At 41.2% G+C, this 26,742-nt stretch overlaps 1 protein-coding gene across 1 annotated transcript; it reads right to left on the bottom strand.

The window, feature by feature from the left end:
- Positions 1-4,239: 4,239 nt before the first annotated feature.
- Positions 4,240-26,290, bottom strand: LAPTM4A (lysosomal protein transmembrane 4 alpha). Its single transcript, XM_067544724.1, has 7 exons — positions 26,097-26,290; positions 15,593-15,713; positions 11,749-11,825; positions 11,527-11,649; positions 10,579-10,674; positions 7,106-7,204; positions 4,240-5,068 (listed from the first exon to the last, which is right to left on the bottom strand). The coding sequence occupies exons 1-7, from the start codon at positions 26,199-26,201 to the stop codon at positions 4,994-4,996; spliced, it is 696 nt and encodes a 231-aa protein (XP_067400825.1). The 5' UTR covers positions 26,202-26,290; the 3' UTR covers positions 4,240-4,993.
- Positions 26,291-26,742: the final 452 nt, after the last annotated feature.

Here is a 26,742-nt window from a genome sequence, read left to right as displayed (position 1 = left end):
TTAGGGGTGATGGCCAATGGGTTTAATAAGACAAAAAGAGAATCTGTTTTACAATGAGTTAACATCCCCCCTCCTGCCCAACACACACACACAAAGCCTCTGTGAACCCAGGTACAATGGAAAAACTATTGGACAGAAAGAAGGAAGTGAGGAAAGGCTGTGGGGAGAAAGGTTGTAAATCTTATCTGGATTGAAACTGGAAATAAAAGTGAACTGTCTCAAATTGTTTTTTTAGCTGAAGTCTGTAATTAGCAATGAACCCTTTAAGATTTTACTTTTTTTTATTATATCTCTTAACAAATAAGTGACATCATTGCCAATACCTGGTTGACCACACTGAAGCTGACCAATATGGGTCTAAGCATCTGTATGTTTAACCCGTTCATAAAGTATCTTGATCAAATGCTTACATTTTGTTACTGTTTGGATGCAGTAAATTACTTATTTAGACATGCTTAGAGCAACTGTATACGTAGCATTTGGCCTTTGGAATCAATAAAGGAAGTTATGATTAAATTATTGTTTGGTGGTTTCTCATACTAATTTCAATTATTATTAATACTTCCAACAGGGGAACTCTAACCTCTGAGGAGGGTGCCATAACCACAGAGCTCTGGGATCTTCTGCTGTGAGGGCTCCTTTGGTATCTCCTCTTGAAGTATTCCAATGTGAACAAACTAGAGAGTGATTGAAGCAGGGACTCTGGATCCAGGGTCTCCCACCTCCCAGGTGAATGCCCTTAACCATTGGATTATAGTCTCTCTCCCCCTCTCTGTCTAGTCCAATGACAGAGTATCCCACTATGGATAAATACTTAAATACTCATTGAGGCAGATCAGACCCTGAACAGCAGGGCATTTTTGCCACTATAGTTAATGTTTCAACAGCACTCCAATTACTGATTTTACATTTAAAAATGTATATTATATTGCTCTGTGCTATAAAAAGTGGGGAAAACTTTTAATTCCAAAACAATAAACTGTTCTTGAAGACAAACAGGTATTTTTAAAATAATTTCACAGATTTGGGATGATTTTTATACTCGAGTAAAATTCATAAGTGCTTTGTTTTTTTAAAGTCCTTAATCCATGGGTTTTATCCTGCAATTCTGACTCAAATAGCCCCAATGAAACTACCCCACATAGACACTAGGGTAAACATGGCAATTAAACTGTTTTCTATATTGATACTCCAAGGATCTATACTACAAATCAATACACTGCTGAATCAGATTCAAATTTTCCTTCATGAGTGAATTAAGGACCGTGTCTCATTGAATTTCTAGATTTTTTTCCCATGCTCATTTTTATTAAATACTCTCAGCCGCATCAGTTCATTATCTAAAATATATGCAAGAGAAAAAAAAAAGTTTCCAACATTAATTTGCTGATCTTAAAGTTACAAGATCCAAAATTACAGTTCCATTTAGAGAACACATGCCATAGGCAGTACATTTTCTGTAGTTAGACAAGCTCCTGTTTGTACTATCTACCCATCTTTCCTTATACTTAGCCAACTTTCCAAATGGCACCAAACTAAAGTCTCAAGTGCATCTACCAAAGCAAAACTATCTGCATGTCATATTTACACATTAGGATATTGCAATATTTCCACTTTACTCGGTGCTGATTAGGCCCCAACTGGAGTATTGTGTCTACTTCTGGGTGTCACATTTCAGAAAGATGTGGACAAATTGGAGAAAGTCCAGAGGAGAGCAACAAAAATGATTAAAGGTCTAGAAAACATGACCCTGGAGGAAAGATTGAAATAAAGCGGGTCTATTTAGTCCAGAGAAGAGAAAACTGAGAGGGGGGGGGGGGCATAACAGATAGTGTATGGAAGAAAGGGGCTGCACATTTAAAAAGAAGAACACCCACCCAAAAGTTCTCTCCAACACAAACTGTAGAAAAGCTGAATTTGCTCCTATCATGAAACCAAATATGCCCTAATGAAAGCACCAGCCAGTGGGGTGTAGAGGGCTGAGTATCTGTGAATGGCACATGCAATAGGCTGGAGAATATTATCTCCTCTCTGCAAACATCTAGGTGGTTGATGAGACAAGAGGCGAGGGCGTCCTGCAGAGTCTAACCAGTTTCCCTAGATCGGGTCTGCACTCTGGCCAGCTGGGTTTCTAGAGACCCTGCAGGGAGCCCCATGAATTGCAGGCAGCAGCAGCAGAAGGCAGCAGCCCAGGAGCTGGAGAAGTTGTTGCATGGCAGCTACCCCTTGTCCAGCTGTCCACTGTGCCTCTTCCCAGCCATGTGTCTGTCTGCTGGATAGCCGGCAGCCTTAAACCTCCCCACAGAGAGGACGTGGAAATCACTGGCACCAGCTGCCCATCACTTTGGCATGGGAGAGGGAAACCTCAGTCCAAAGCAGGATGCTAAGGGAGGGAAGGGACAGGGGTGGAGCATAAAAACAAGACAGATGTCCACTGAAGAACTGGAATTTAAACCACCTGCCAGTCTCTATCAGCAAAAAAGTTTTAGATGGTGCCTGCCTGATCAGGTGGTATTTCTCCCCTGCCCCCAGATTCAGTATTATTACCATTACCATCCCTTGCACAAATGTGAGTGCTGAACCTGAGGTTAGCTCTCACTCTCAAGGGTCAGGCCCATACTCTCACCCTTCCCCCCCAGAGCAGCATTCCCTGAATCCTGGGTCGGGGCCTCAATTGCTCTTCAGCTTTAAATAAAACAAAACAAAAAAAACCAAACAAACCTCTAGCCATTAGACTGCCAGAAAACCCAACACTAGTATACATCGATGGATGCAGACAGCATGGAGGAGACTAGCTCATGCACCAGTTATAGTTAACGGTTCACATTTTAACATATTTCAGGGCCTAGCAAATCATGCAGTAAAGCAGCAGCAGAATATGAACACCTACTTTAAAGGACCCCTCTTTTTGGATAAGCCTTTACAACCACTTAGCAGGGTTGAAGTAGGATGCAACTGGTTTCCTCTTCCTGAATGGGGAGTCCTCAGCCTTTCAGAGAGGTTTGTAAAATACTGGCCTAGGCCTGGTCTTAACCATTCCTTTGTTATTGTGAAACATAAAATAAAAAAGTTTAATTGTACAAAATATTGACTAGCACTAAGCCTTTGAAGTTTCCCCCCCTTATCTACTGCCAGAAGCTGGTAGACAACAGGGAATGGATCAACCGATAAATGCCCTGTTCTGTTCATTCCTGCTGAAGCATCTGGCAATGGCCACTTTCAGCAGACTGGATACTGGGCTAGGTGGAACATTGGCCATACTGAGGCAGAACAGACTTCTAACTCCCTCTGCCCACACCCATAATTTCCCACAGTAGCCATGCCACTATTACACTTAATGGGCCTGTTCCTGCTGTCCTCTCCCAGGCCAGACTCCCATTGAACTCAGTGGAGTTTTGGCCAGATTCTCTAGCCCACAGAAGAACCAGAATGTCATTTTTCAAGACTATCCATATGGACACCACTTTTAGTGAGGTAGGCAAGTCTTGCAAAGAGTGTCAGCTAGTAGTCTGCAAAACCACACATTTATCCTCCTTGGTGCCACAAAAAGGTATGAAAGGTGATGCAATCCCAGCCATCTCTTAGTTCCTTCAGAAGGTTGAAACAGTAGCAACTTGGAACGCAACCATGTCCTCTCAGTACCACATTTCCCTTTTGGGAGATTAGTTAGGCCCCACCCAGGCCATTATAACCGAGAGGACTAGGTACAATTAAAACATCTAGCCATACATAGGGGAGAAGGGATACAAGTTAGGAGGAACAGGGGCAATGGGAACCAAGATGGAGGCAAAGTTGTGCAATCTTGAACATGACAGAGCAGCACAATCTGTGAAATCCCTCGGACAAGGAGTGGGTGGAGAAGGAAGAGAGACCATGAACTCAAACAGACATGAGGAATTTTTTTTAAGCAGGAAGGCAGCAGAAGAAAAAGGAGTATCCCCTTATTCTACATTTCAGCTTATTGGAAAGATACATTTTCCACAATCTCAGCCTTCTGTACTTAAGAAAATGTGCGTAAGTTCAATTACAGGATCATTTTGTCCTTTTGACTGGCATCCCCCCCGCTCCCCAATCTCCTAGGTCATGTAACATGTTTTCTGTTAAAGAAGTTCCTTGTCCTCCTACAGATGAGCACGTAATACAAAATTCCTTAGATCCTTATCAAATCAGTAAGCGATTTGTTTGGGAATGCCTTTCCCTGACCCCTACCTCCCCAAAACTGTCAAAACTACTAATAAATATTTCTTAAAAGATTTATTAAAGTATCATTTATCACAAATACAGAAAAAATACATACATATTAGAAGCATGCAACCATCTCCTCCCACATTTAAGTAATTTCTGTGTGCATTTTTCTTGCATTCACAGCATGTTGTATAACTTCAAACTTTAATGCCAACTTCTCTCTTCCTGAAAACGTGTTTTATGGCAATAGATACAAACAATAAGGTAAGATAATGTGAGAAAAGTGCAAAGTAAAAAAGTTACATACCACATTCAAACCCCCCCGCATACCACATTCAAACCCCCCCGCCCCCTTCCCCCAACAAGATTAAAGAAAGGTAAACTGTCATTTTGCTGGTTGATCAGAGATTGTCTTTATGAACTACTTTACAAAGATTACTCTACAAATTTAGGGCCTGACCCAGCAGACACATATGCCTGTGGCTAACTTTACTCATGTGCATTTAGTTGATGTCAGTAGAATTACATGAGTGAAGAAATTCATGTTTGCAGTACAAGACCCTAAGGCAATAAACATGTTTAAGAGCATTGAAGAGAACAAAACATTAAAGCAAACAGGAAAGAAAAATCACTCCCAGATGTTTTGTTGCTTAGTAGAGTTAGATCAAACACCTTTCAGCAGAAAGGTTTGCTCCGAACGCTCTGAATATTTATTATTTTAAGCAATTTTTTGGGGAAAAAAAAAAAAAGACAATAAAAAACACCCAAGAAGCTGGTACAGATGTTAACTAGCATAAGCACAGTTGCTTCAGGCAGGTATGTAAGGGGGTGGGGGTTCCTTCTCAGGCATCTTCACTGCCATTTCATAGGTTGGCAGGACATACTAGAAAAAACAAAAACAGTGAGGTTAACTGAGAATGCAGTGTCTTTTAGGACAGGCCACATCAACTTGATTCTCTGTTGCAGGCAGATTTTAGCATGAAACTCAGCAAATGTAATGCCAGAAGCAGCAAAAGCAACTTATTCTGCTGAATCTAAACATGTCATTACATCCATTCCATTTTTTCCTTTGTCTAGTGAATAGCAAAGGAGCTAGCAGGGAAACAATTTCACCTCCCAATCTCCCAAGAACAATGTCAAGTAACTGGAATTTTAATTAAAAAGCTCTGTTTTTTTATATCTGTTTCCTTGCAGAAACACAAGTAGACAATCAGAACACTCTCATAGAATTGGAAGATCTTCTGTTAGTATGTTTTGACAGAAAATGGCTTTTCAACAGAGTACACTAGATCCACTTTGGGGGAGGGTGTTCTGGGTTCTTGTGGCGTGACAGATTATCAGACGCACAAAATCAAGAAAACTAAAAGCCACATAGCTTGGTGTTGCTCATCTGCATTCTTGGCTTTGAAATACCGATTGATCTGTCTGAAATTACTGCATTCTGAAAGTATATTCACTTTTGTGAATTCAGTTCATATCACCCTCTATGCCCATATAAACTTCATGCCACTATTTTCCCCAGTTTTATCACTAGTAGCATCCAATCTTGCAAAGCTGATTGAATGCTGCTACTCTGTGGCATTATCCTATAGTTCAGGAACCACTAACACATTCACAGAGCCCTCATAGGTGGCCCATAGAACAAACAAACAAACAAAAAAAACCCAACCACACAGTAGGACTGGTGTTTGGACCTTGATACCGCTTCCTTTTGAAGTAGTTCATGGAACTATAAGTCCGGAAAACCACTGGTACTGCAGCAGAGTCACACAGTAACCACTGCAACTGGAGCTATAATATGTTGACTAGTTTTATTTGCTGCTCCCAATAATTCTAAGTTATTTCTTTACTAGACATAATGATCACAACACTTCCACAGGGGCTTCATTGAAATGTTCAGGTACTATGATGATGGGGTTCATGAAAGAACGGAGAGAGATATCTGGTTGTGTATCAGTTGTTTCATGCAAAGTTAAGTGTAGAATAAGGTTTCTCTTCCCCTCCGAACTCCAGCATCCTCAGAATGCAGGGAGGAGCTGCTCAGTTTTCCCCAAGTTAATGTCTATTACACCATTCATTTCTAATGGAGCATACTGGAATTGAGAGACAGAACTTCTAGCCAATACTGACAAGACAATGGTGTGATCAGATCGCTAGTGTACCTGGATTGTAGTGGTCTGAAGTCCCACGTCTATTAACCCAAATTATTAGTACCAAATGGAGTCTAGCTAATGGATAGGAGGCAAAAGCCAGCCCATCTAGAAACTAGCACTATCTTTCTACTGACATGAATTGGCACGTTTATCAAAAAAGATCATAACTCAGGTGCTACAGGTCTTGTGGAAACCATGAAGCAGCTGCTATTCAATAGCAGTCCTTCGTTTTAACCTGAGCAGGTGGTGCAGATTCACACAAAAATTCTACATACATTTAAAGAACGTCTGGAAGGATCAGATTACTTTTCTGATCATCATGCATGATACGTTGTCCCGCAACCTCACAAAAACTTGAAATTAAGATGCCAAAAGCATCTTTCCACAGAGGAATATTCACGTTTGTAAAGTAACATTCAGGGCTCTGCAAGTGAGCACTGCAGCATTCTACACGATTTATTGCCTGCCTCAATGTCAATATGGTTGTCAAATTTAAACACTGCACGCAAAAGGTATTTCATTATTTTGTGTTCATCATCCTGTACAAATACATTTATTCACCTTTTACTCCATCCCCCGATTTAACTAATTTCTTTCATATACAGTACATTGGGGCTGAGACAGCAGCAGCAAATCCAACTAACAAACTGGTTCTCTTGAGAGGCGAGATTAGTATTCTGTTTAATTTTAGAAGTATATATAGACACGAAATCATCTAAAAATAACTCTGGCAATTTCTGTTCCCTTGTGTAAGAAAGAGACTTTACCTGTGGAGGCGTTTCAAATGCAGGGTACACGGCTATCTCAGGCAAGTTTCTGTTGCTGATGTATTTATAGCAGTTCCATACACAGTTAATTAGATAGGCCTGAGAGATAAAAGACAGTTAGATTTATTCATTAAAGAGGTAACTATTTGCTTTAAAAATCAGTTAACTGACATTGGGCCAAATTAACATTTGATAGAAGCAGGTGCAAATCTGTTGATGTCACTGGAGTTGTTTACCTCAGCAGTGAATTTGGCCCAAGCTATTTAACAGGTTTGCCTTGTACACCAAATGTCCCCACACAAATCACATTCTTAAATCAACAAAGGAAAAAAAAAAAGTTACTATTTCAGCATATGCACTACATATACATGGCACATCTCCAGCCTTTCAATCAATTTTAATCCTTTCACCTGGTTGCTAACACACCAACTAGAGGGAATGGACTGCGGGGAAGAGCAATGACTTCACAAATAATTCCTTCACTGGTTCCCCACCTCCCCCCATGAAAGAGTTTCCAAAGCCTGAATATTAAATGTAATAGTTTTGGTGGGTTTATTTTTCTCTCTCACACACACACTCTCACACTCACGAGAGTGGAGCGAATCCTGGCATCCTAGAGTGCTGGGAGATGAAAGAGCAGAGTTTTCAAGGGTTTAAGTCTGAGACAGGGGGCTGAAGAGGCAAGGCTGTAAGAGAGAAAGTGTGTGTGGAGGGGGCAGGGGGAAGAGAAATTATTCTGTAGAGATTCGGGCATAGGATGTGGGTCCCATGGGTGAATAAGCCAGCGAAGAGGGGACACCAACAAAATAAAAGGAAGCCACTACTCCCCCTATCCCAGAGTAGCTACAACACTGCAAAATGTAGAGGGATAGACTTGAACCTAAAGTTTTGTTAGGGACTTGAATTGGGAATTGCTTTTAGGTTCACAATACTGTTTAAGAACTTATAGACTTTAAGGTCAGAGGGGATTATGATGATCATCTAGTCTGACCTCCTGCACAATGCAGGCCACAGAACTTCACCTACTTGTTAAAGGCCCAGTACAATTTAAGTTGCTTGACCAGTGTCCTACAGGCCTAGAATAGCTTCAGTTGCTTGCTTGGCTATTCTGACCCCTCTAGCGTGACATCTTCCAGTTGGCGAAGATAAATAAGACTAAGTAACCTTGCAGAGATCTCAGTTTCTGCATACTACAGCACATAACAAAATACACAACATGTATGCTTGCAGCTGCACATAAACTAATAAAAACAAGAAGTTATCCTTGAATGTCTGGCAGTACACTTTTTCATTACCATAAAGCATATTTTACACCACCCCTCCTATCAGATGTTTTAAGAAACTCAAATCATAGTAAAAATCAAATGTAATTAAAAATAAAACCCCAATAAATTAGCATATATAATACAAAAATAAAAAAAGTTATTTATAAAAAAAAATATTTAAAAAGTCACTATTTAAACAAAAAAGCACACTCCATCAACACCTGACTCTGCAAAAGGTGTTGCTGGTCAGACCAGAGGCCACTAACTCCCTGGCGGGGCCCCTAAAAAAAAGCCATTCCTGTATACAACCTTCCAAGTATCTGCTTAGCTCTCCAATATAATATAGTTAATTTTAATTTTTGTATTCAACTAATATCTATAAAAAACCTTGCACATTAAACCTTATTGATCTGCAAATCAGGCGTATTGTGTCTCTCTAGTATTCACACTAATCACTAAGTGTCCAATATCAACACCACTCACTCCTGTAATAGACCCCTAACCTATGACTGAGTTACTGAAGTCCTCAAATAATGGTTTAAAAACTTCAAGGTACTGAGAATCTACCAGCAAACAACCTGTGCCGCATGCTGCAGAGGAAGGCAAAAAAGAGGGGGGGGAACCCACCACAATAGCTTTAATAGCCCCTCTTCTCTATATCTCCAAGAATCCTGAAGCCCTTTTAGTACCAGAATGCAGCACAATCACCACTCAGAATAAAATAAAGTTAGGCTGTATTTATATATGCCAAGTTTAATTTAAAAAGGATTGTAAGCACCTCAGAGCAGGGACTATCATTTTGTTCGGTGTTAGTACAGTGCCTGGCAGAATGATCTATAATTGGGGCCCCAAAGTGCTACCATAGTAGATATAGTAATTAATTTCAAATGTATGAATCATATTCTAATAGAAAGAGTACTCCAGCTGCACATTATATAGCTACTTATGCACTGCTCAGGTGGCTGAAGGTTAAACTATATCGTTTAGTGACGTTATGGCCCAATAGCCTACTCTGTTGAAGCTCACTGATATTTACATGCATGTACATGTGACAAGTGTTTGGAACCCTGCTGTTGGTATGTGCATTTTTTTTTAAAATTAAACCAACCAACCAACTTCATTTGCCACATGGAAGTTATTCTAGTATACAATTTCACAGAAGGCACTAACTTAAAAAATATTAAACTTTTTCCAGAAGACTACTCCCAGAGACTCATGAATTTTGTTAATTCTGGTTCCACCCCTTCCCACACCACTCAACGTTTTTAAGATGTGGTTGCACCCTTGTTCCAAAAATAGAAAATCTTAGCTGGGTGACTCTCCACAGCTGGCGACTAGGCTTGATCAGTTGGTGTGAGTACATGCATGCCCTATTGTCCCTCTTCTCTGACAAGCCAGTTCTTATAGGTAGGCAGAGTCATAAAGTGTACATTTCCATAAAGATGTAAATTTAGAGATCCATGTCTGCTCACAAAAATCAGGCATGAAGAGCCCATGACTATGAATTGGCTGCTCTAATTTTAGGTGTACCAGCCATACTAGCATTCCTTTATAGCGAAGTCTGAATTAAATTTCTCTTAAACACATTGGGACATTTAAAAAGCTATCCCCTGCATCTCCCCCACTCAGATAATCACACCTTTATGTATAGACACAGGGGAGGAGGAGGAGGAGGAAGGGAAGAAAAGGTCCAATTCATCAAATTCAGGAACCTTTTGTTTAAAGCACTACAAAAAAAACCCCACTAATTCTTTTTTCATAATGATATATACACAATGTTAACCAGCAATTTTTTATCATTTATGTACACAGTTTAGAAAGTTTAAAAATAAACCTAGTGCATAGAGAAATCACTTTAATTATACCACTCACTTGTGAGCTTTATTGCATAAAAATGCAAATTTAAAAGACAGTGCTTGAAGGTTTATTTGTGCAATTTCTACCCCTAGTATAAAAAAAAGCCTATTCTTTCTACAGCACTACTTCCAAGAAGCACAGCAATTAAACAAGTTTAGGTATTAATTTCACTATGCAAAATATGAAACTGAAATCCTTCAATTAAACAAAATGTCAAAATATTTTTCAAAGTGCTTACCCCAAGTTGAGTATCATGTCTGCAACCATGTATTAGCGACACTGCAATATACAAATTTCTGAAACATAACATTTGTAATTTAAGCACAATAAGATGCAAAGTATCTACTTTACCTTTAAGATGATAAATAAGACAAAAAACACCAGGACAATGAACAAAATACAGCTTGAGTCAAGTGCAAGGAGGTCATCTTTGTAAGGGAAATCCGGCTAGTTAAACAAAGACACAAAAAAAATCCAGACATCATACAGTCAAAATCTGATGCTATATTTACACTGGAGATTAGCTCAAAATGAGGGGTCCAATTCTTCCCTTAACAGAGAGGAAATTTCACACGCTCTCACTCTCTTATTCCAGGGATAATATTTGTCACATCTCTATCCTGAAGAGAGGGATCTCAGGGGAACGACCACAGAAAGGGTCAGCTGCAGAGAGGTCTTATGTTTTCAAATTGCCACCAAAGTCCTTCCCCCAACCCCCTGGCAACACAATTCACCATGAACCCTCTTCAAAAACAGCTGTGACCCCACAATCCCTCTCAGGAGGATTACATCTTTTGCAGTATGGAAGGAGAACCTGTACAAATTTATGCCTACTAGGTCAGAATGAGCTTGTGCCAGGCTTGCCTGCAAATTGAGGGTGGAAAGCAGGTGTTTTCCAATCTCTTTCAAACAACAGAAGCTTCTGCAAAGTGCAGAGAAAAGGGGGAGGAGGAAAAATAAACAATTCTTTGGATCCACAACTCCAATCCCCAGACCAGATCTGCATCTGAGTGGCATGTCCTCCTCCCCAGGTGGAATCCATTATATTAAGTTAAGCACACACTTGTATAGATCTAAACTGACCTCAAGGAGAGGATACTGATTTAAGTCATTTTGGAATCTAAGCTACCTACCAGATCTAGCTTGTAATTAGCGTAGTTCAGTGCCTGAAGATGACTGATCTTTTCTTGGACTGGAATGTCATCAATCCTCTGGTGTACAAACTTAGTTACCATCCCAATTATCAAAACCAAGATTGGTAAATTAGGTTAATATTTTACAAATGAAATAGACACTTACTAACTGATCCAGATATTCTTTGATTCTTGGCATGTAAGTAAGAGAACTGATGGCAACCAGGCAACTGAGGACAAAGTTAAAGAGCTGGTAACAGAAGAATGGAATGAGCCAGCCCACTCGGTGCTGAAACAAACAAACCAAAAAAACAAAAGATAAAACTCCATGTATTATTTGAAAGTCACATTAGCCATGTTTAGAACTGAATGGCATGAATATACTTACAGCAATTGCTCCATACACCATCATTGCACTGATCGTGAACAGGAGGAGTGAGATGGCAAAGAGAACACAAGCATTTTCTGAATTAAAATGGGAAACAAAAGTTAATACCTCCTTATAGTTTTGGTAGCTTTTGATAGGTTTATAATTTCAGTATTTACAATCTGAGCACACAAGATCGGTCTGCTAACCACACCACTGTAACCAATCTGTTTCTATCCAACTATTCCCATTTCTTTATTTTGATTTTGCACAATTAGTTACTAGCCAAATGAAGCAGCATACAGCTCTATCAACTGACAGCAATAATATAAGTCACAAGAAAATCCAGTACACCATCAAGTGGAGTGCATCACCACAAATAACCCTGTGACCTGCAGGTATTCAATGATGCTGATCCTAAGCCTTGCCCATAGCTAAGTGTTATGACTAAGCAACAGTAGTCTGTATTATAATACCTTGCACATCATTCAGCCAAACAATTTAATCCTCAGTTAAATTCAGTCAAGCCACAACAACAAAATAGTTCATCTGAAAGTAGGACAATTTCTACCCTCTCTAGTTTTAAAAATTGCTTGATTGAATTTTGCAGTCATTAGGCATAGAAACAAAGTTGCTTTTTAATAGAGCATACCACCATTCTATGAAGAAGATTTGTTACTTAAATGGTCAGTAAATAACCTAGTTTTTTATTTTTATCACAGAGAAAGAAGCTGATGAGACTAAGTTTAAGGAGACAACGTGTTTTATATAACTTTTACAGCCAGGCTGAATCCCAACCTTCATTGTGATGCCTGCAGAACAATACCATACACATCTGAGAACTTGCATCTCTAAACCTGCACCTACAATTAGAGTAACTGGGAGAAATAAGTACCTCTGTAGGCAGTTAAGTGAACAGTGGGTATATGGAAGCAGGTGTAAGTTTTGCATACACAGATTGTATCTGCCTTAGGGAGGCTGCTCTTCTTAAAATGCCTTACTTTAGATTTCTTTTTAAAAAGGTTACATACATGCACACTTGCACTCGGAGCACCTCTGCTGTAAATTAAAAATAGCTAAACAAAAAGTTAAACCAGCAGCTGCTCCTCACACCAAAACCAGAAGGCATCCAAGAGAATAGATCAAAACTCTTATGTTTTTAGTAAGGGAACATCAGCCCATGGTGTGCCCCATTCTTCTCAGAAAGCCTTGCTGGCAACTCCCTCTCTTTCAGACTAAAAGGGCCTCTGCTGAAGCATCTCTGCCAACTATGCTAATGTTCATTATGCTGAACATGTATTACCATTTTACAGATAAAGAAACAGCAACAGAAAGATTAATAGCCTTATTTTTCTGAAGTGTTAATCTAGAATTCCCAATGAAGTTAAGACAACAGGTGCATACAATGACTTCAAGTGGCAATTCCAGGTGCTCAGCATCTCAGAAAGTCAGCCCATAAGGAGTCAGAGAAAAGTTTAGATCAAGAGTTCTTGGCTCCCAGGTTTATACTCATGGTACTAACTCATCCACATCTCATTCCAATCCAAAGAGCACATTGCTATCTTTCCAAGCAATTTCTCTCTCTCTCTCTTTTTTTTTTTTTTTTTTTTTTTTTTTTGCAGGGGGGGAGGAAGGGAAGAGGAGTAACAATTATGGAACCATCAGGCTGTGTTACTGAGGAATGGTCTTAGAGTCACCCTCATTTTCCCTCTTCCATCCCACATTCCCTTCCATCTGTTTTTGACTCTCACTTTTTGCATCATCTTGAATTCAGGTTCTAAACTCTTTGGGACAAGGAATGTGACTTGTTTCTGTAAACCACGTAGCATGTTTCTGGGTACCTTAAACCACCTTTGTGGATGTGGAGAAAGCGGTGGATGGGATATGCCTTGACTTCAGCAAAGCTTTTGCTACAGTCTCTTGCAGTATTCTTGCCAGTAAGTTCAAGTAGTATGGGTTGGATGAATAGACTATAAGGTGGATAGAAAGCTGGCTAGATCATCAGGCTTAATGGCTCATGATCAATGGCTCGATGTCTAGTTGGCAGCCGATAACAAGCAGAGTGCCCCAATGGTGGGTCCGCTCAACATCTTCATTAATGATCAGGATAATGGGGTGGATTGCACCCTCGGCAAGGTCGCAAATGACACTAAGGTGTGGGGAGTGGTAGAAAGAGGATACAGAGTGTTCTAGACAAACTGGAGGACTGGGCCAAAAGAAATCTGATTAGGTTTAACAAGGACACGTGCAGAGTCCTGCACTTAGGACAGAAAAATCCTACGCACTAATACAGACTGAGGACCAACTGGCTAAGCAGCAGTTCTGCAGAAAAGGAACTGGGGGCTACAATGGACAAGAAGCTGTATACGAGTCAACAGTGGTCCCTTGTTGCCAAGAAGGCTGACAGCATATTGGGCTGCATTAGTAGGAGCATTGCCAGCAGATCAAGGGAAGTGACTATTCCCCTCTGTTCAGCAATGGTGAGGCCACATCTGGGAGTATTGGGTACAGTTTTCGGGCCCCCAGTACAGAAAGGATGTGGACAAATTGGAAAGAGTCCAGCAGAGGGCAACAAAAATGATTAGGGGGCTGGGGCCTATGACTTATGAGGAGAGGCTGAGGGAACTGGGTTTATTTAATCTGCACAAGAGAAGAGTGAGGGGGGATTTGACAGTGGCCTTCAACTATCTGAAGGGGGGTTCTAAAGAGGATGGAGCTAGGCTGTTCAGTGGTGGCAGATGACAGAACAAGAAGCAGTGGGCTTAAGTTGCAGTGGAAGAGGTCTAGGTTGGCTATTGGGAAAAAGTTTTTCACTAGGAGGGTGGTGAAGCCCTGGAATGGGTACCTAGGGTCCAGCTTTAATGTCCAGCTTGGCAAAGCCCTGGCTGGGATGATTTAGTTGGGATTAGTCTTGTGTTGAGCAGGGGGTTGGAATAGATGACCTCCTGAGGTTCCTTTCAACCCTAATCTTCTAGAATTCTATGACACCCCCCACTCCTCCCCCACACTACTGAATTATGTAATACTACATAGTTAAGCAAGTTACAAAAAGTTGTAAGTACCTACAAAGATGCAATCATTGAGCCAATAGCAAGGCTTGTGGCTCAATAATTGAATTTTTATCTATGACTCTCTGAAACAAAGTTTTTTTTGGGTTAAAAAAAAAAAAAGGACTAAAGAAGTGTTAAACTATTTCTCCTATGAATTTTCTTTTAATACTTTCCCTCTGTATACCACTTCATTCTTTCATTAGGTCATGATGAAGAAGATGCAGTGCAGACTCATTCTCAAGTACTCAACATTCCAAGCTATAAAAGTTTTCTATTTTCGGTACATTTTGTTCTTACATAAATTACTCCAACTCATGCACAATAGCAGTAGCTAGAGTCTGAAAAAAAGCAATGCAGAGTCCTTAACAATCCAGATGTTTCAGGAATAAAAGTAAATCAGAGTTCATCAAAAGAAAGTCAATTTGGTTTCCAGTTAAGTTAATCAATTTGATGTTATTTGTAAGTAAAAAAATGATCAATACAAGGACAGCAAATGTTTAATTTGCAAAGACTATAGGCATCTTCCAACCTACAAAGTGATAAAGACAACAGCAGTATCTATCCATTTGCTTTCAAATGTTTCAAATATGTTTACAGAGAATATGAAGTCAAAAACAGTATGAAAGTTTTAAGTAAAAGGCTTTCATAACTGATTTTTTTAAAAGCCAAAGCGTAATCCCTGATTTATGATAAACATAAGCATATATTTGGCAGATGAGACTTCTTTAAATAATGAATCACACTGTAGTAATGCAAGATGTACCATGAGAACACACACTTGTCTAACTTCACTTAGTAGAAATTAGTGCACCTACCAGCCATTCTCTCGGAACCATAGTAATTACCAATGACTTCATACTGTATGTCAACAGTTGGCACTGTATTAGGGTGGGTCACTTCCACAGTCAGCAAGATGCCCATCAACAAGTTCACCACCTGAGAAAGAGAATGTGGTTACTTAAAAGCTATTTATAGTTGCATACGTTAAATCATTATCTGCCATATTGTCTCAGAAATCTCATTTTTCAGGTAAGAGTACAGTAAACTTTGGCCTAATCTATACAGGAAAGCTGTACAGACAACTGATTTTAAACCAGTTTAAACTGATACAAACAGTTATGTTGGACACAGTTGATATAAGAGGGACCCTGTAATATCAGCCAGTGCAACTTTTTTTAGAAAAGGGCTTTGACTCCCCACACCCTCCCACTTCAAATAAAGTGGGCAATAGACTTGAAAACAATGCAAGGAAGAAGAAATCCACCTCATGAGCTGATTGAAAAGAGTAGAGTGAAACCAGGAAAGGAAAGAAGGTATAAAACATGAGAAACCATAAGTAAGTAGAAACTCCTTTAAAAAGGTGTTTCTACTTAACACAGCTAATTGACAATGTTATAATTGGATATAGCATCAGAGTAGTTTACCATCATGCTACTATTCATTTAAATTGCAGGGGGTGTAGCAACACAGGCATTTTTCCACTCTGGCTAGTAGCCTTAGTGGAAGGAGGCAGGGAGAAATTAGATACTACTGGCCCAATCCTCCTCTCATTTGAGTCAAGTCTTTCTATTGATTAACTTCAATGGAAACTGGATCAGATCCTATATTTGGAAGAGGTCAAGAGAGTGGATAATTAATACTGAAAAGCAAAAAAAACCCTGAAGTCCCACCCCACAAGATTCAACAGGATTGGTTTAGATATACTTGATATAGAGTTAAACCCTTATGGCTGTATGTTTGCAGCAATAATATAAGGAAAGCAAATGTTATCAATGTGCTGAATACCTCTTTTAAAGTTAATAACTCTAAAACAGAATAGTATTTGAAACACTAATGAGACAAATATGGTTTAACTAGAAGGAAAGAAAAACTATGATTAGCCTAGAGTAAGATATTTTGTAAGAGCACCCAACTGTATTGAGTATAGTTTCGGATATTCATCTCTAATGTAAACTAAAAAAAGTCAGTCTGAAAGATGGTGCTTCAATGGCAAAAAAAACTGACAACAATATCTTCAACCTGCAGACATTTCTCATTCAGAGAGACCTGCCTTCACTAGGATGTATTTTTATAAAGGCTGGGGGTGGGAGGGTGTCCAGGGAAGTGTGGGTTTGTAGTTTCTAAATACTGAAATACTTCAACCAGATTTTCCTTTGTTTACTGGTCAGGCTCCCAGAGTCTGTGATGCAATGGTAGCAGATTAATGCACAATTATTGAAATCTTTTGTAACCAGAATAGCTCATTAGGAAAGTGAAGTTCCTTCTTAAAATGTTAGGCACCACAGTTCATAACAGTTAGTCTTCTATTTCCCACATTTTAAAAAGTTAAGCAAATGCATGTTATAATTTCTGGAAAAAAAGACTTAAACCTTGATTCCACATACACAGCAATCTACCAGAGACCAAACGCAGGCAAACAAACAAACCAGGAGTGCCAAATATTTTCATTCAACTACATTCTCAGCTTCACTTTTTTATTCTGGGGGTTGAACTTTATGCTTAGAAAAATCCCACTTGTGGCTTCAGGCTTGATACAAGCATGTTCCCCCTATAAAGTCCTACCAAAGCACCTCAGTCTTAGCGTGCAGTACATGTGCTGGATAGTTTGCCCATTTACCTTCTGCAAGTCCACTATTTTGCATCTTTCTACATCATTGCTCATCTATTGTGCCCTCACTACTCAGTCTCATCATGTTTCCCACCTTTTCTACTTTTCTGTCATAAGCATCTCAGCACTAATTTATCTCCTCACTGCTGCCAAAGCAGTCAGTAGTGTCACTCAACCTAATCCCTTCATATGGAGAGGGTATTTTTTTAAAAATAGATTTATGATCAGGGTCTGTGTACTATGAATGTCTATATACAGGGAAAAACTAGCTTTTTGGGCTGTGAGAACTCCTTAACCCCACTTCACAAAGAGACTCATGTAACTCTAGCCAAGTTGTTACTACAGCTGCATGTAGTCATCATTGCCAGTCAGGGCCGCACAAAGGGTCAATTGCCCAGGGGCCCAGTAGTTTAAAAGGGCCTGGGTCTCTTTCGCCTGCAGCCCCACGCACAGTCCACCCCAAGCCCCATCCAGCCCAGCCCCACTGCTCCCCGCATCACTCCTCCCCCTCACCCCAGCTCAGCCTCCCCACTGTCACTCACTACTTGCATCCCTGCTCTCCTCCTCTGCTTAGCCTCCCTCCCCCCACTGCTAATCATCCCATCCCTCCCACCACTGCTCAGCCCCTGTCATTCACTGCCTGCCTCCGGCTTTCATTCACTGTCTGGAGGAAGGCAGAGTATGGATGAGAGGACGACGACCCAGCAGGGCGGGCCCAGAATACTGTTGGTGAGCCTGTTGCCAGTGTTTAAGATTCAGTTAAAACTTTAGGTTAGCGGTATTAATAAAAAAAAAAAAAAAAAAAAAGCCACACCAACAACACTTCACAATAATCCATTAAATCTCCGTTCCCATTGTATGGGGAAGTTTTGATGGACCAGTAAAAGGGCTAGGGACCCCGACCAATAATAACAAGTATAATCAATATCACATTAGCAGCCAAAATCAGTAGGGTGTTTTTTTTTTTGTTTTTTTTTTTTGCAGGCCTGTGCAACCTTAGCATGACTAAGCCAGGAGGGGAAAAGAGCCTTTTGCTCAACTTTTATTTAACTCTGCACCCTCCCAGTGAAGTCTCTGGTGGACTTGCTAGGATCTGTAACAAGCAGCTTATCTATGCATGCTCTCAGAGATTTTTGTCAGGGCCTCAAGACATGCAGATTCTGCAAGACAAAACACATCTAGCTAATTAGTACTCCGAGGTAACCTCTGGTCTAGCTTTTGAAACTGCCCAACAAGTTTTGAGGTGTGATTGTCTACTAACCAGGATAAATAGGCAAGGAGAGTTTTGCACTCTTGGGGGATCTCTTCTTGGATACAGTTTGGGGTCCTCACCAGCAGCTCAAAGACTGGCCAATCAGAAAGCTGCTGCTGTAACACTCGAAAGCCACCTCAAACTTCGATAATTATTGTGGTTTGGGGGTAAGGGTGTTTTACACAAGTCCACAACAGGTTTGTTAAGTGCTTGAGACTAAGTAAAGTATAGCTTTAAGTGACAGCACTCATGTTGTACTGTTTGTGCCAACCATCTTTCGGTCGAACCACCTTGTCCCCATTGATTTATTTCTCATCACCACCTCGCACACATAAGGTTACCAAGAGCTTTGAGTTGTATGGATAACATCATGATCTACTATTTTAAAGACAAATATTATCAACACTTCAAGTTGTAACACCTAAAGTAAACCTTCAATAAATCTGCACTCATGCAAGATGTTCATTTCTAGTGCATTAGAATTCAAAAGCTATGACAAAAAGCAGAGTCAAAATATTTTTGGAGAGTCTTAATTCCATATCTATTGTCCAAACAATACTCAACTAGGACAGGTAAGTCCTAATATTTCAGTGAAAGTTACCTTTGTTCTTGTCAACACATTCTAAGTATTGTAGCTATATTTTATTTTGTCCATCCAAAATGATGCAAGGAGGGTGAGAAAGATGGGGAGCAAGACGTCTTATGGATTTCATATCTGATCAGAACTGTAACATTTGTAATATGGACTCTTTGTGACTGATAAAGAGTCACAAAATATAAGTAAGTTTGTCTGGCCTGATGATTCTATTCTGTACTGGCAGTTGAGACACCCAGATCAGATTTCTAGCCCTATTTTCTTGTTACCTAAAATGTCAAAAACTGGGGGTGACGGTTAATCCGCTGGGATAAGGGAATGACACACAATGCTCAATGGAAACCTTACAATTAAGAAATGCTAATGACTCCAAATGAAGAGTCCGGTCCTCATCTGAAAGCATGGTAGTTTCTGTTAAGATGGGGCTGTAGTGGCTATGTGAATCGCAGGGTCAGAACTGTTTTCAGAGTCATTGTACTCAACAATAAGTATAAGCATGCTTAAGTGTGTTCTGGACTATAAAACACATTCAGCCATGGTGTTTACACACTTTAGGCCTGGTTATTAAACTGAAATTGTAATACATTTACAAGTGGTCTAGCTGAGAAGGCAGCCAGAACAACACTGCAGGCAGCATGTGTGGAATCTATAGAGCTTGAGGACCTGCCTTCCCCGTCCCCCAGTTTGTGGGTGTTAAGGAAAACACTTTGGCATGCACAGCAGCCTCCATGCCCTATTCTTGCTAAAGAGATAAACAGAGAGATTCAGTTGTGTGTTCAAAGCTGTGCTATACGAAGATGAAATTAAATTAATTTCATGTTAAAATATTAGGCAAGACTTTTTTTAAAAGTGGTATTCTATTCCTCACACACATTCAGGATAACAACCAGTCTCAAAATAAGATAGTTTGCACATATACACAGCTCACGAAAAAGATTAAAAAAATACAGGTAAGTACTCTGAATCCAATGGATAACAGCAGCTATAAAAAAATGCAGCAATTCCCCAAGCTGCTGAGGTATCAATTTCTCTTCGTGCTTAAAATAGGAATGTCTGTGTGGTACCTTGGCAAATGCTGACTTTTTAAATGACTACTACAGTCTCACTCTTGTGCCAGTATTCCCAGTGCGTATGCAGACATGTACTTCACTTCCACGGCTCTAAAGTCCTAAATTTTAGGTTTCTCTAGCCATCAGATTTACCTCATGATAAAGTAAGTAACTAAACTGAAACTAAACTGGGTTCTTATTTTCCTACTGGGGTAGAAGGGAGAAAGAAATTAACTTCCACTCTTATGGCTGCACTCCCCTCTGCCTCCTCTTATTTAAAGATTGTAATTATTTCTCCTTTATCTCAGACAAAAAAAATCATGTTTCAAATAAACCTATTTTTTGTAAAGCATTACCATTTGATTACTGAATACTAAAAGGTTTTTGTTCAACTAAACAACTGGAGGTTGGACTAGAGGGCTCTGCCAAGCAAGTCCTAAAATTTGGAAGCAATTGTATCACTTTGACAATCACCACAACTTGTTGCCAGAAAGAGGTGGCCACTCCCCCTGAAACAATGCTATTACTATTAATCTGTTTATGGACCTCTGATCTGATCCTGCCAACACAATACTTATGTTTCCTTATGCATGCCCAGTGAGAAAGCCTTTGGAAAGAAAGGAGCTTTAAAACTACATCTTATGGCTATTTGGAGCAGGAGGAGGCAAAAGCCTTTTAGCTGGCACAAATGGCGAACTATTTGCAGGGAAACTCAAATTACCACAAGTCTCCCAGAAAAGTCCTTGGGCATTGTTAAATATCTATGTAGTGGGTAGGAGAATTCAAGCCCAGATCATTCAAAGATATTTAGGCTCCTAACTTACACTGACTTCAATGAAAGTTAGGAACCTAACTAGCTCTTAAGATCTGGGCCTGAGTTCCTAGAGAACAAAATGATTGTAGAAAACTAAATTTTAGAACTAGACTTCAGAGAGTAAATGTTTCGAATATTAAACATTCACCTATTCTGCTTTTAGGCACCAACTTTGTTTCTGACATACCCCAACTGCTTAGGCCCAGACTACCTAAAATGACTTATTAGACAGATTACCAGTATAGAGAGAGTTCCCCTCATTAGAGCCATTGTGAAAGTATAAAATCTGAACAAAGTTTATCACAGCTGTTTATATGTGGACCTATCAGATGCTTCTTTCAGTCATTTTTATCAGGATAAGTTTGTTAATACTAACCAGGGCAATGACTGGCATATGGATTTCCCAGATGAGAAAATGTTAAACTAACAAAAACTCATTATCCTTTCCTTCCAAAGCCCCAAATTTCATTATAACAAGGATAGGATATTTGTATTGGCTGCAAACTATTTGGGATCTATTATTTCTCACCCACCCCCTTAAAAATTAAAACATATCAGTTTTAAAAATGAGCTGTGACAATCAGGGAAAACATAAAGGGCACCAGTGGGGGGGGGGACACGACGCAGAACGGAAATTTACAACATGAAGAGTCAGTAAAGCTTTAATCAAGGAAGGCAAAAATATAAACAATGCAAAATAAAAACCCAAGGATAAATAGGAAGGGTTAGATATTACTATGTGTAATATCTGTAATACTGTAGGCAACTGCAAACATCTGAAAAGATGCTGTTAATCTTTTCAAGTAGGTAGAGAGACAAATACAGGGAGAAGGGAAAGAAAAAAAACAAATAGGGTGAATGACCAGTGAAATATAACACATACTTATATACAATAGGATCATGAACATTCCCCAGAAAGTAGCAGGGGGACGGATTTACTTTGGTATGTTAAATTTATAAAATACATAAGCAGAAAAAAGAAAGCACTACATAAGAATACAAGCTCAAATCTTAACTAGCCAAAGAATTTTTATTAAGATAGCAATCCTACTGGACTACAGATGTTATTAAAAAGACTCCATCTTATGTTCATTAGCACAAATGCCTTTGGGTTTATGCAGTAAAAATAGTTGAAATGAGTTTTTATACTTTTTTTTAAAATAACTGCTTCAGACAAATTGTCCATTTGGCACTACTGAGGTACGTGTTAATTTGAATGAGTACTTTAAAAAAAAAAACCTGAGAATGATCATTACTTCTTTCATAACTTAGAAGCATAGTGAGTTGCAGTGATTAAATATTGGTATTTACAGTTTCAGATAACTGATTTGTGAAGATTGTAATGAAAGTCTTAAACAGAAGATTGTTCTTAGCTTAGCAGCCTTTTCACTTTAAGCTATTTTTCTAGGCTTATTATTTTCGTTTGTATTATTCATTTTCAGTGTTTTTTGTACTATCACAGTTATTGAAAGCTGCAAGCTATTTTGATCCCTCAAGTAACCTCATCAACTGACCTGCTCCTTACAGAGGTAACATTGAACAAAGAATGTCAAATTCAGACCAGCTTATATTTCAACTCAGCTATTATAGCTGGATCTGACAGCATCACCTATAATAAAGATTGCCTGACATTTTCCATTACAAGACCCTCAGTGGCCTTTAACTTTGCCAAACCAATAGTTTGGGCTTAAGTTTTCCATGCCGGGTATCTGCCTTCAGCTGAAATTTGTGTGACATTTCAGATAAAAATCTTTCAGCAATTTCTGAGAACAAGATTAAGGCAAACACTAGTTTTCCTATGTTAAAAAGGATTCTTCCAGCCATTTCACTGAGAACCTCTAGTACCTCCAGGCTTTGGGAAATGGGTGTGCCTTTTGCCAGCCTCAAGAACATTTGAGGTGTGATGGGAAAAGAGGGGGAAGAGGCAAGAGCCAAGGGGGGGGCGGGGAGGGAGGATATGGACAGCAGTAGAGAGGGGCATCCTTCCTCTCAGATTGAGACAGATGGGATTATAACCACTAGAGCTGAGGTTCTTAAACAGGAGGGTGTGGAATGCATGGTGGGGGGGCAGGGGGATCATGAGAAGAGTTAGGGAAGGAAAAATCCCCACTTCACTGCACACATTCAGAGCTGGGCAGCTGGAGAGCAGAGGCTGCTGGCCAGGTGACCAACTCTGAAGGCAGCGCCGCTGCCTTCAGAGCTGGGCACCTAGTCAGTAGCCGCCATTCTCTGTTCTGCCTTCAGAGTTGGGTGGCTGGAGAGCAGTGGTTGCTGGCCAAGTACACGATGGCAGGGGTGTGTGTGTGTAAACTACTACAAATACAAATAAGGCATGATCAAAAGTTTGAGAACCACTGCATTAGACTACACTTCTCTCCAGGACCTAGAATGGAACAAAGCAGTCTGGGGTCTCTACATTCCTTTGCTGTCAGCAAATAGCTGTGAAGCCCACTGGCAAAACGTGGTCTAGTCTCCCCACTTGTGGGTCCACACTGAGGATGACAATCAGTTATTCTATTAGCTAAAGGGTCAGGAGGTCCATGCTGTGGAAATAAAAGTCCAAACTCCACTGATGACCCAAGTTCTGGAACCATTTTGACCTCCATGATAAAAAATCCTGAAACAGCCTACCCGAAATTCTAAGTTAGAAAATCTAAAAACAGTTACACCAAGAAACAATTTTGACAGGGCTCTTCTGTCTGTATACTGTTTTTTCCCCTTATATTTTGGGTTCCTTATTCTTAGCCTGCACACCCAACATTTATTAGTACCTCAAAACTTCTCCTCACAGTCCCCCCCCCCCCCTCCCCACACACACACACTGTCATCCACCCACTTCTACTATCTGCTCTTCTTACCTGGCCTGCAATGAGACTAGTGCATCCCAGCCTCCATGATCCAGAGAGAGGAGCAACAATCCCTGGACTACTCTGCTTTCCACTTCCTCCCTCACCTGATGATTCACACTGCACCTCCTAGAAGACTAGTAGTTACTTCATAGCCCTGCTTAGCTCTCGTTACATTCCCATCTGCCCACAATGAGTGGACAAATAGTTTTTCAAGCCCTAACCCTAACTATTGGTAGTGTTTTCAGGCCTTTGTCTTATCTAAATTCATGATGCTGCTTGCTGCCTCCCCTGGAGGTCCTGCACCCCATCTGATCAAAAGCACTAGAAACTGTTTGGAAGGGAAAACAAATATGAGATTAAATATTGGCTTCTATTTCATCAGTGTGCCACAGAAATCTGTCTGAGGTCTTTTGTATCTCACTTTCTCTGGAAATCTGCACTTGTTTTCAGAGCTTTAATTATTAAATACTATGGTAATACTAGGAGTACTAGTGATGTGTTAGATACTGTTGAAACAAATTAAAAAAAAAAAAGCAGTCCTGCCCCAAGGAGCTTACAATTTAAGTAAGAAACAAGAGAAACAGCTATAGAGGAGTACAAGGCAACAATGAGGCACTATTAGTCAGCAGGACAGCAACAACACCTTAACCATTGTCAAGTTTTTTGTAGGCGTTATGGCAAAGGAGAATTTTAAAGAAAATAATGCATTAGTTTTGCAGACTTTTATGGAAAGCCTCTCCCAAGCTTAAGAGGCAATGTGGGAGAAACCATAAAGATGCATGCTGGAAAATTTAACAAGAGAGTGATGGAAGATAGCATCACTAGGCCTGGTCAGAGCAGGGGAAATCTACATTTTGATAGCAAAAGATAACAAAATGCATTTAATTTGTCCAATACGCTGATCCATTTTAACCACTCTTAAAAAGTCTTATTGCTAGCTCCCATCACCTCCTGAAATCAAAATTTAACCTCTGTCACAGCTTTCATAACCCTTCACAAGTTTAGCTGAATCTTGTTCTTCTCCTTTTGTTTCCTTCCCTAGTCCCCAGTGCTCGCTTCACGCATTGTAGTTTGCTCTTGGAGTGCCCCTACATGGTTCCCCCCCTTCATCCACTTGTGTATTCTTTCAGCCTGGCTTTTTTGGAACACCCATCCTGACCCTGTCCACCAAGCATGCCCTCCCTGCTCCAGGCCTCTTCTCAAACCCCAGTTCTTCAAGGTTTATATGCCATTCATTTTAAAAGTCTTACCCAGCTTTCAGAAGGTCACATCCAATTCATTCAAGCAACCACATGATCACTACTCTCGACCTACTCAGCCCCTCCGGATGGGGGTGGGGTGTCACCTCTCCCCGTTATTATTTAGTAAGTATTCGGTGTTGGTCAGGACAAAGAGGAGAACAGCCCCTACCCCGGGAAAACTAGTCTAAGAAACAAGTCAGAGAGTGACAAGAGAGGCTCTGGGAGACCCAGACGAAAGAACAAGTTCAGCGCTACTTTTTTTCTCCTCCACTAGAAGACCGGGGTAAAGCAGGTGGTGGTGGCGGCGGGACCACAGCCTGGGGCAGCAGCGAATGCCCGGCGGGGATCTGAATGTGAGGAGGGCCCTGGCACCGTGCAGCGATTCCGGCTCCGTCCTGTACGAGCTTGGCCAGGAGATCGCACAGCTGCCCAGCCAGGGAGGAGAGGGGAGGGGAGACGCGCGCAGCAAGGGTTGGGCAGCGAGGACACAGGCTGGGATTGGGAGACACGCGATGCCGCTGCCCCAAGGCCCAGCAGCTGCACAGCACAGCACAGCCCCGTCCCCAAGACACAGAGGTCGGGGGCCGCCAGCCAGGCGGGGGAGGGGAGCGGCCCCTCTCCACGGAGTTCACACGCGGCTTCCCACGGAGGGTCTAGCGGGCGCGATTAATCGCGCATGCGCCGCAGGCTGAGCGATCCACGCCTCCACCCTGCCCCTAACACGCACGCGCTGTACTGTAACCGAGCCCATTCCTTAAGCCTCAGTAACCGCCAGCCCAGCAACCAACAGACGAATTCCTCACGCATGCGCAATGCGAGACACAAGGGACACCCTCCCTCCCCTCCCAACACTGTCATGCGCACTAAGGCTGAGAGAGGTGGGAGTCCCTAAAGGGTGCGAAGACTCTTACCATATACCACGTCCCCAGAATGATGGTACCGGTACGGACATGGCAGCAGCCGCAGCAGCGGGTGCTGTAGAAGCGGTCCCGAGCCCGGCTCCGCTTAAATGTCATGGCGGTAGCAACAGCAGCCTTTTCCTCACACGGGACGGGACGCTTTCCCCTTTCCCAGCCCAAGGGAGGAGAAGCCCCGTATCACCGCCGCACTGGCCAATCAACGGCGGACAGCAGGGGCGAGGCCGAAGAGGGGGAAGTGTTACCCAGGCAACAGGCGATTGGCAGCCGACTTTGCCAATCACCGCACAGCCTCTCCGCTCTGGCTCAGTGGCTTCCGGCGAAGTTGTTCAGAACTCCTTAAAGCCCCGGGGGCGGAGCTTAGAAGGAGGGGACAGGGCTCGTCTAGCAGGGGCGGGGCTCAGCTAGGCAGAAGGAGATGACTATGACTCAACTGTATAGGGTGGGTGTGAAGCTCGAGTCGCCTGGGCAGCGGGAGGCGGGTTCAGCAGGTGGCTGGTGCAGAGGGTCTGGCTGGAGCCTCCTGGTCGTAGAGCTGCCGGGTAGGGGGAGTAAACCTCACTCCAGCACCTGGATCCAGCAAAGGGGGTGCAAGTACCTATCTATCTGCGACCCCTTCCTCAGCACACAGGGATCCAGT

Source organism: Emydura macquarii, unplaced genomic scaffold (genome assembly GCF_026122565.2).
Source record: "Emydura macquarii macquarii isolate MOO-44397 ecotype Brisbane River unplaced genomic scaffold, CSIRO-AGI_Emac_v2 contig_1027, whole genome shotgun sequence".
Taxonomy (NCBI): domain Eukaryota; kingdom Metazoa; phylum Chordata; order Testudines; family Chelidae; genus Emydura; species Emydura macquarii.
Note: the sequence above shows the minus strand (reverse complement) of the source record. Positions and strands in the feature narration are given on the sequence as shown.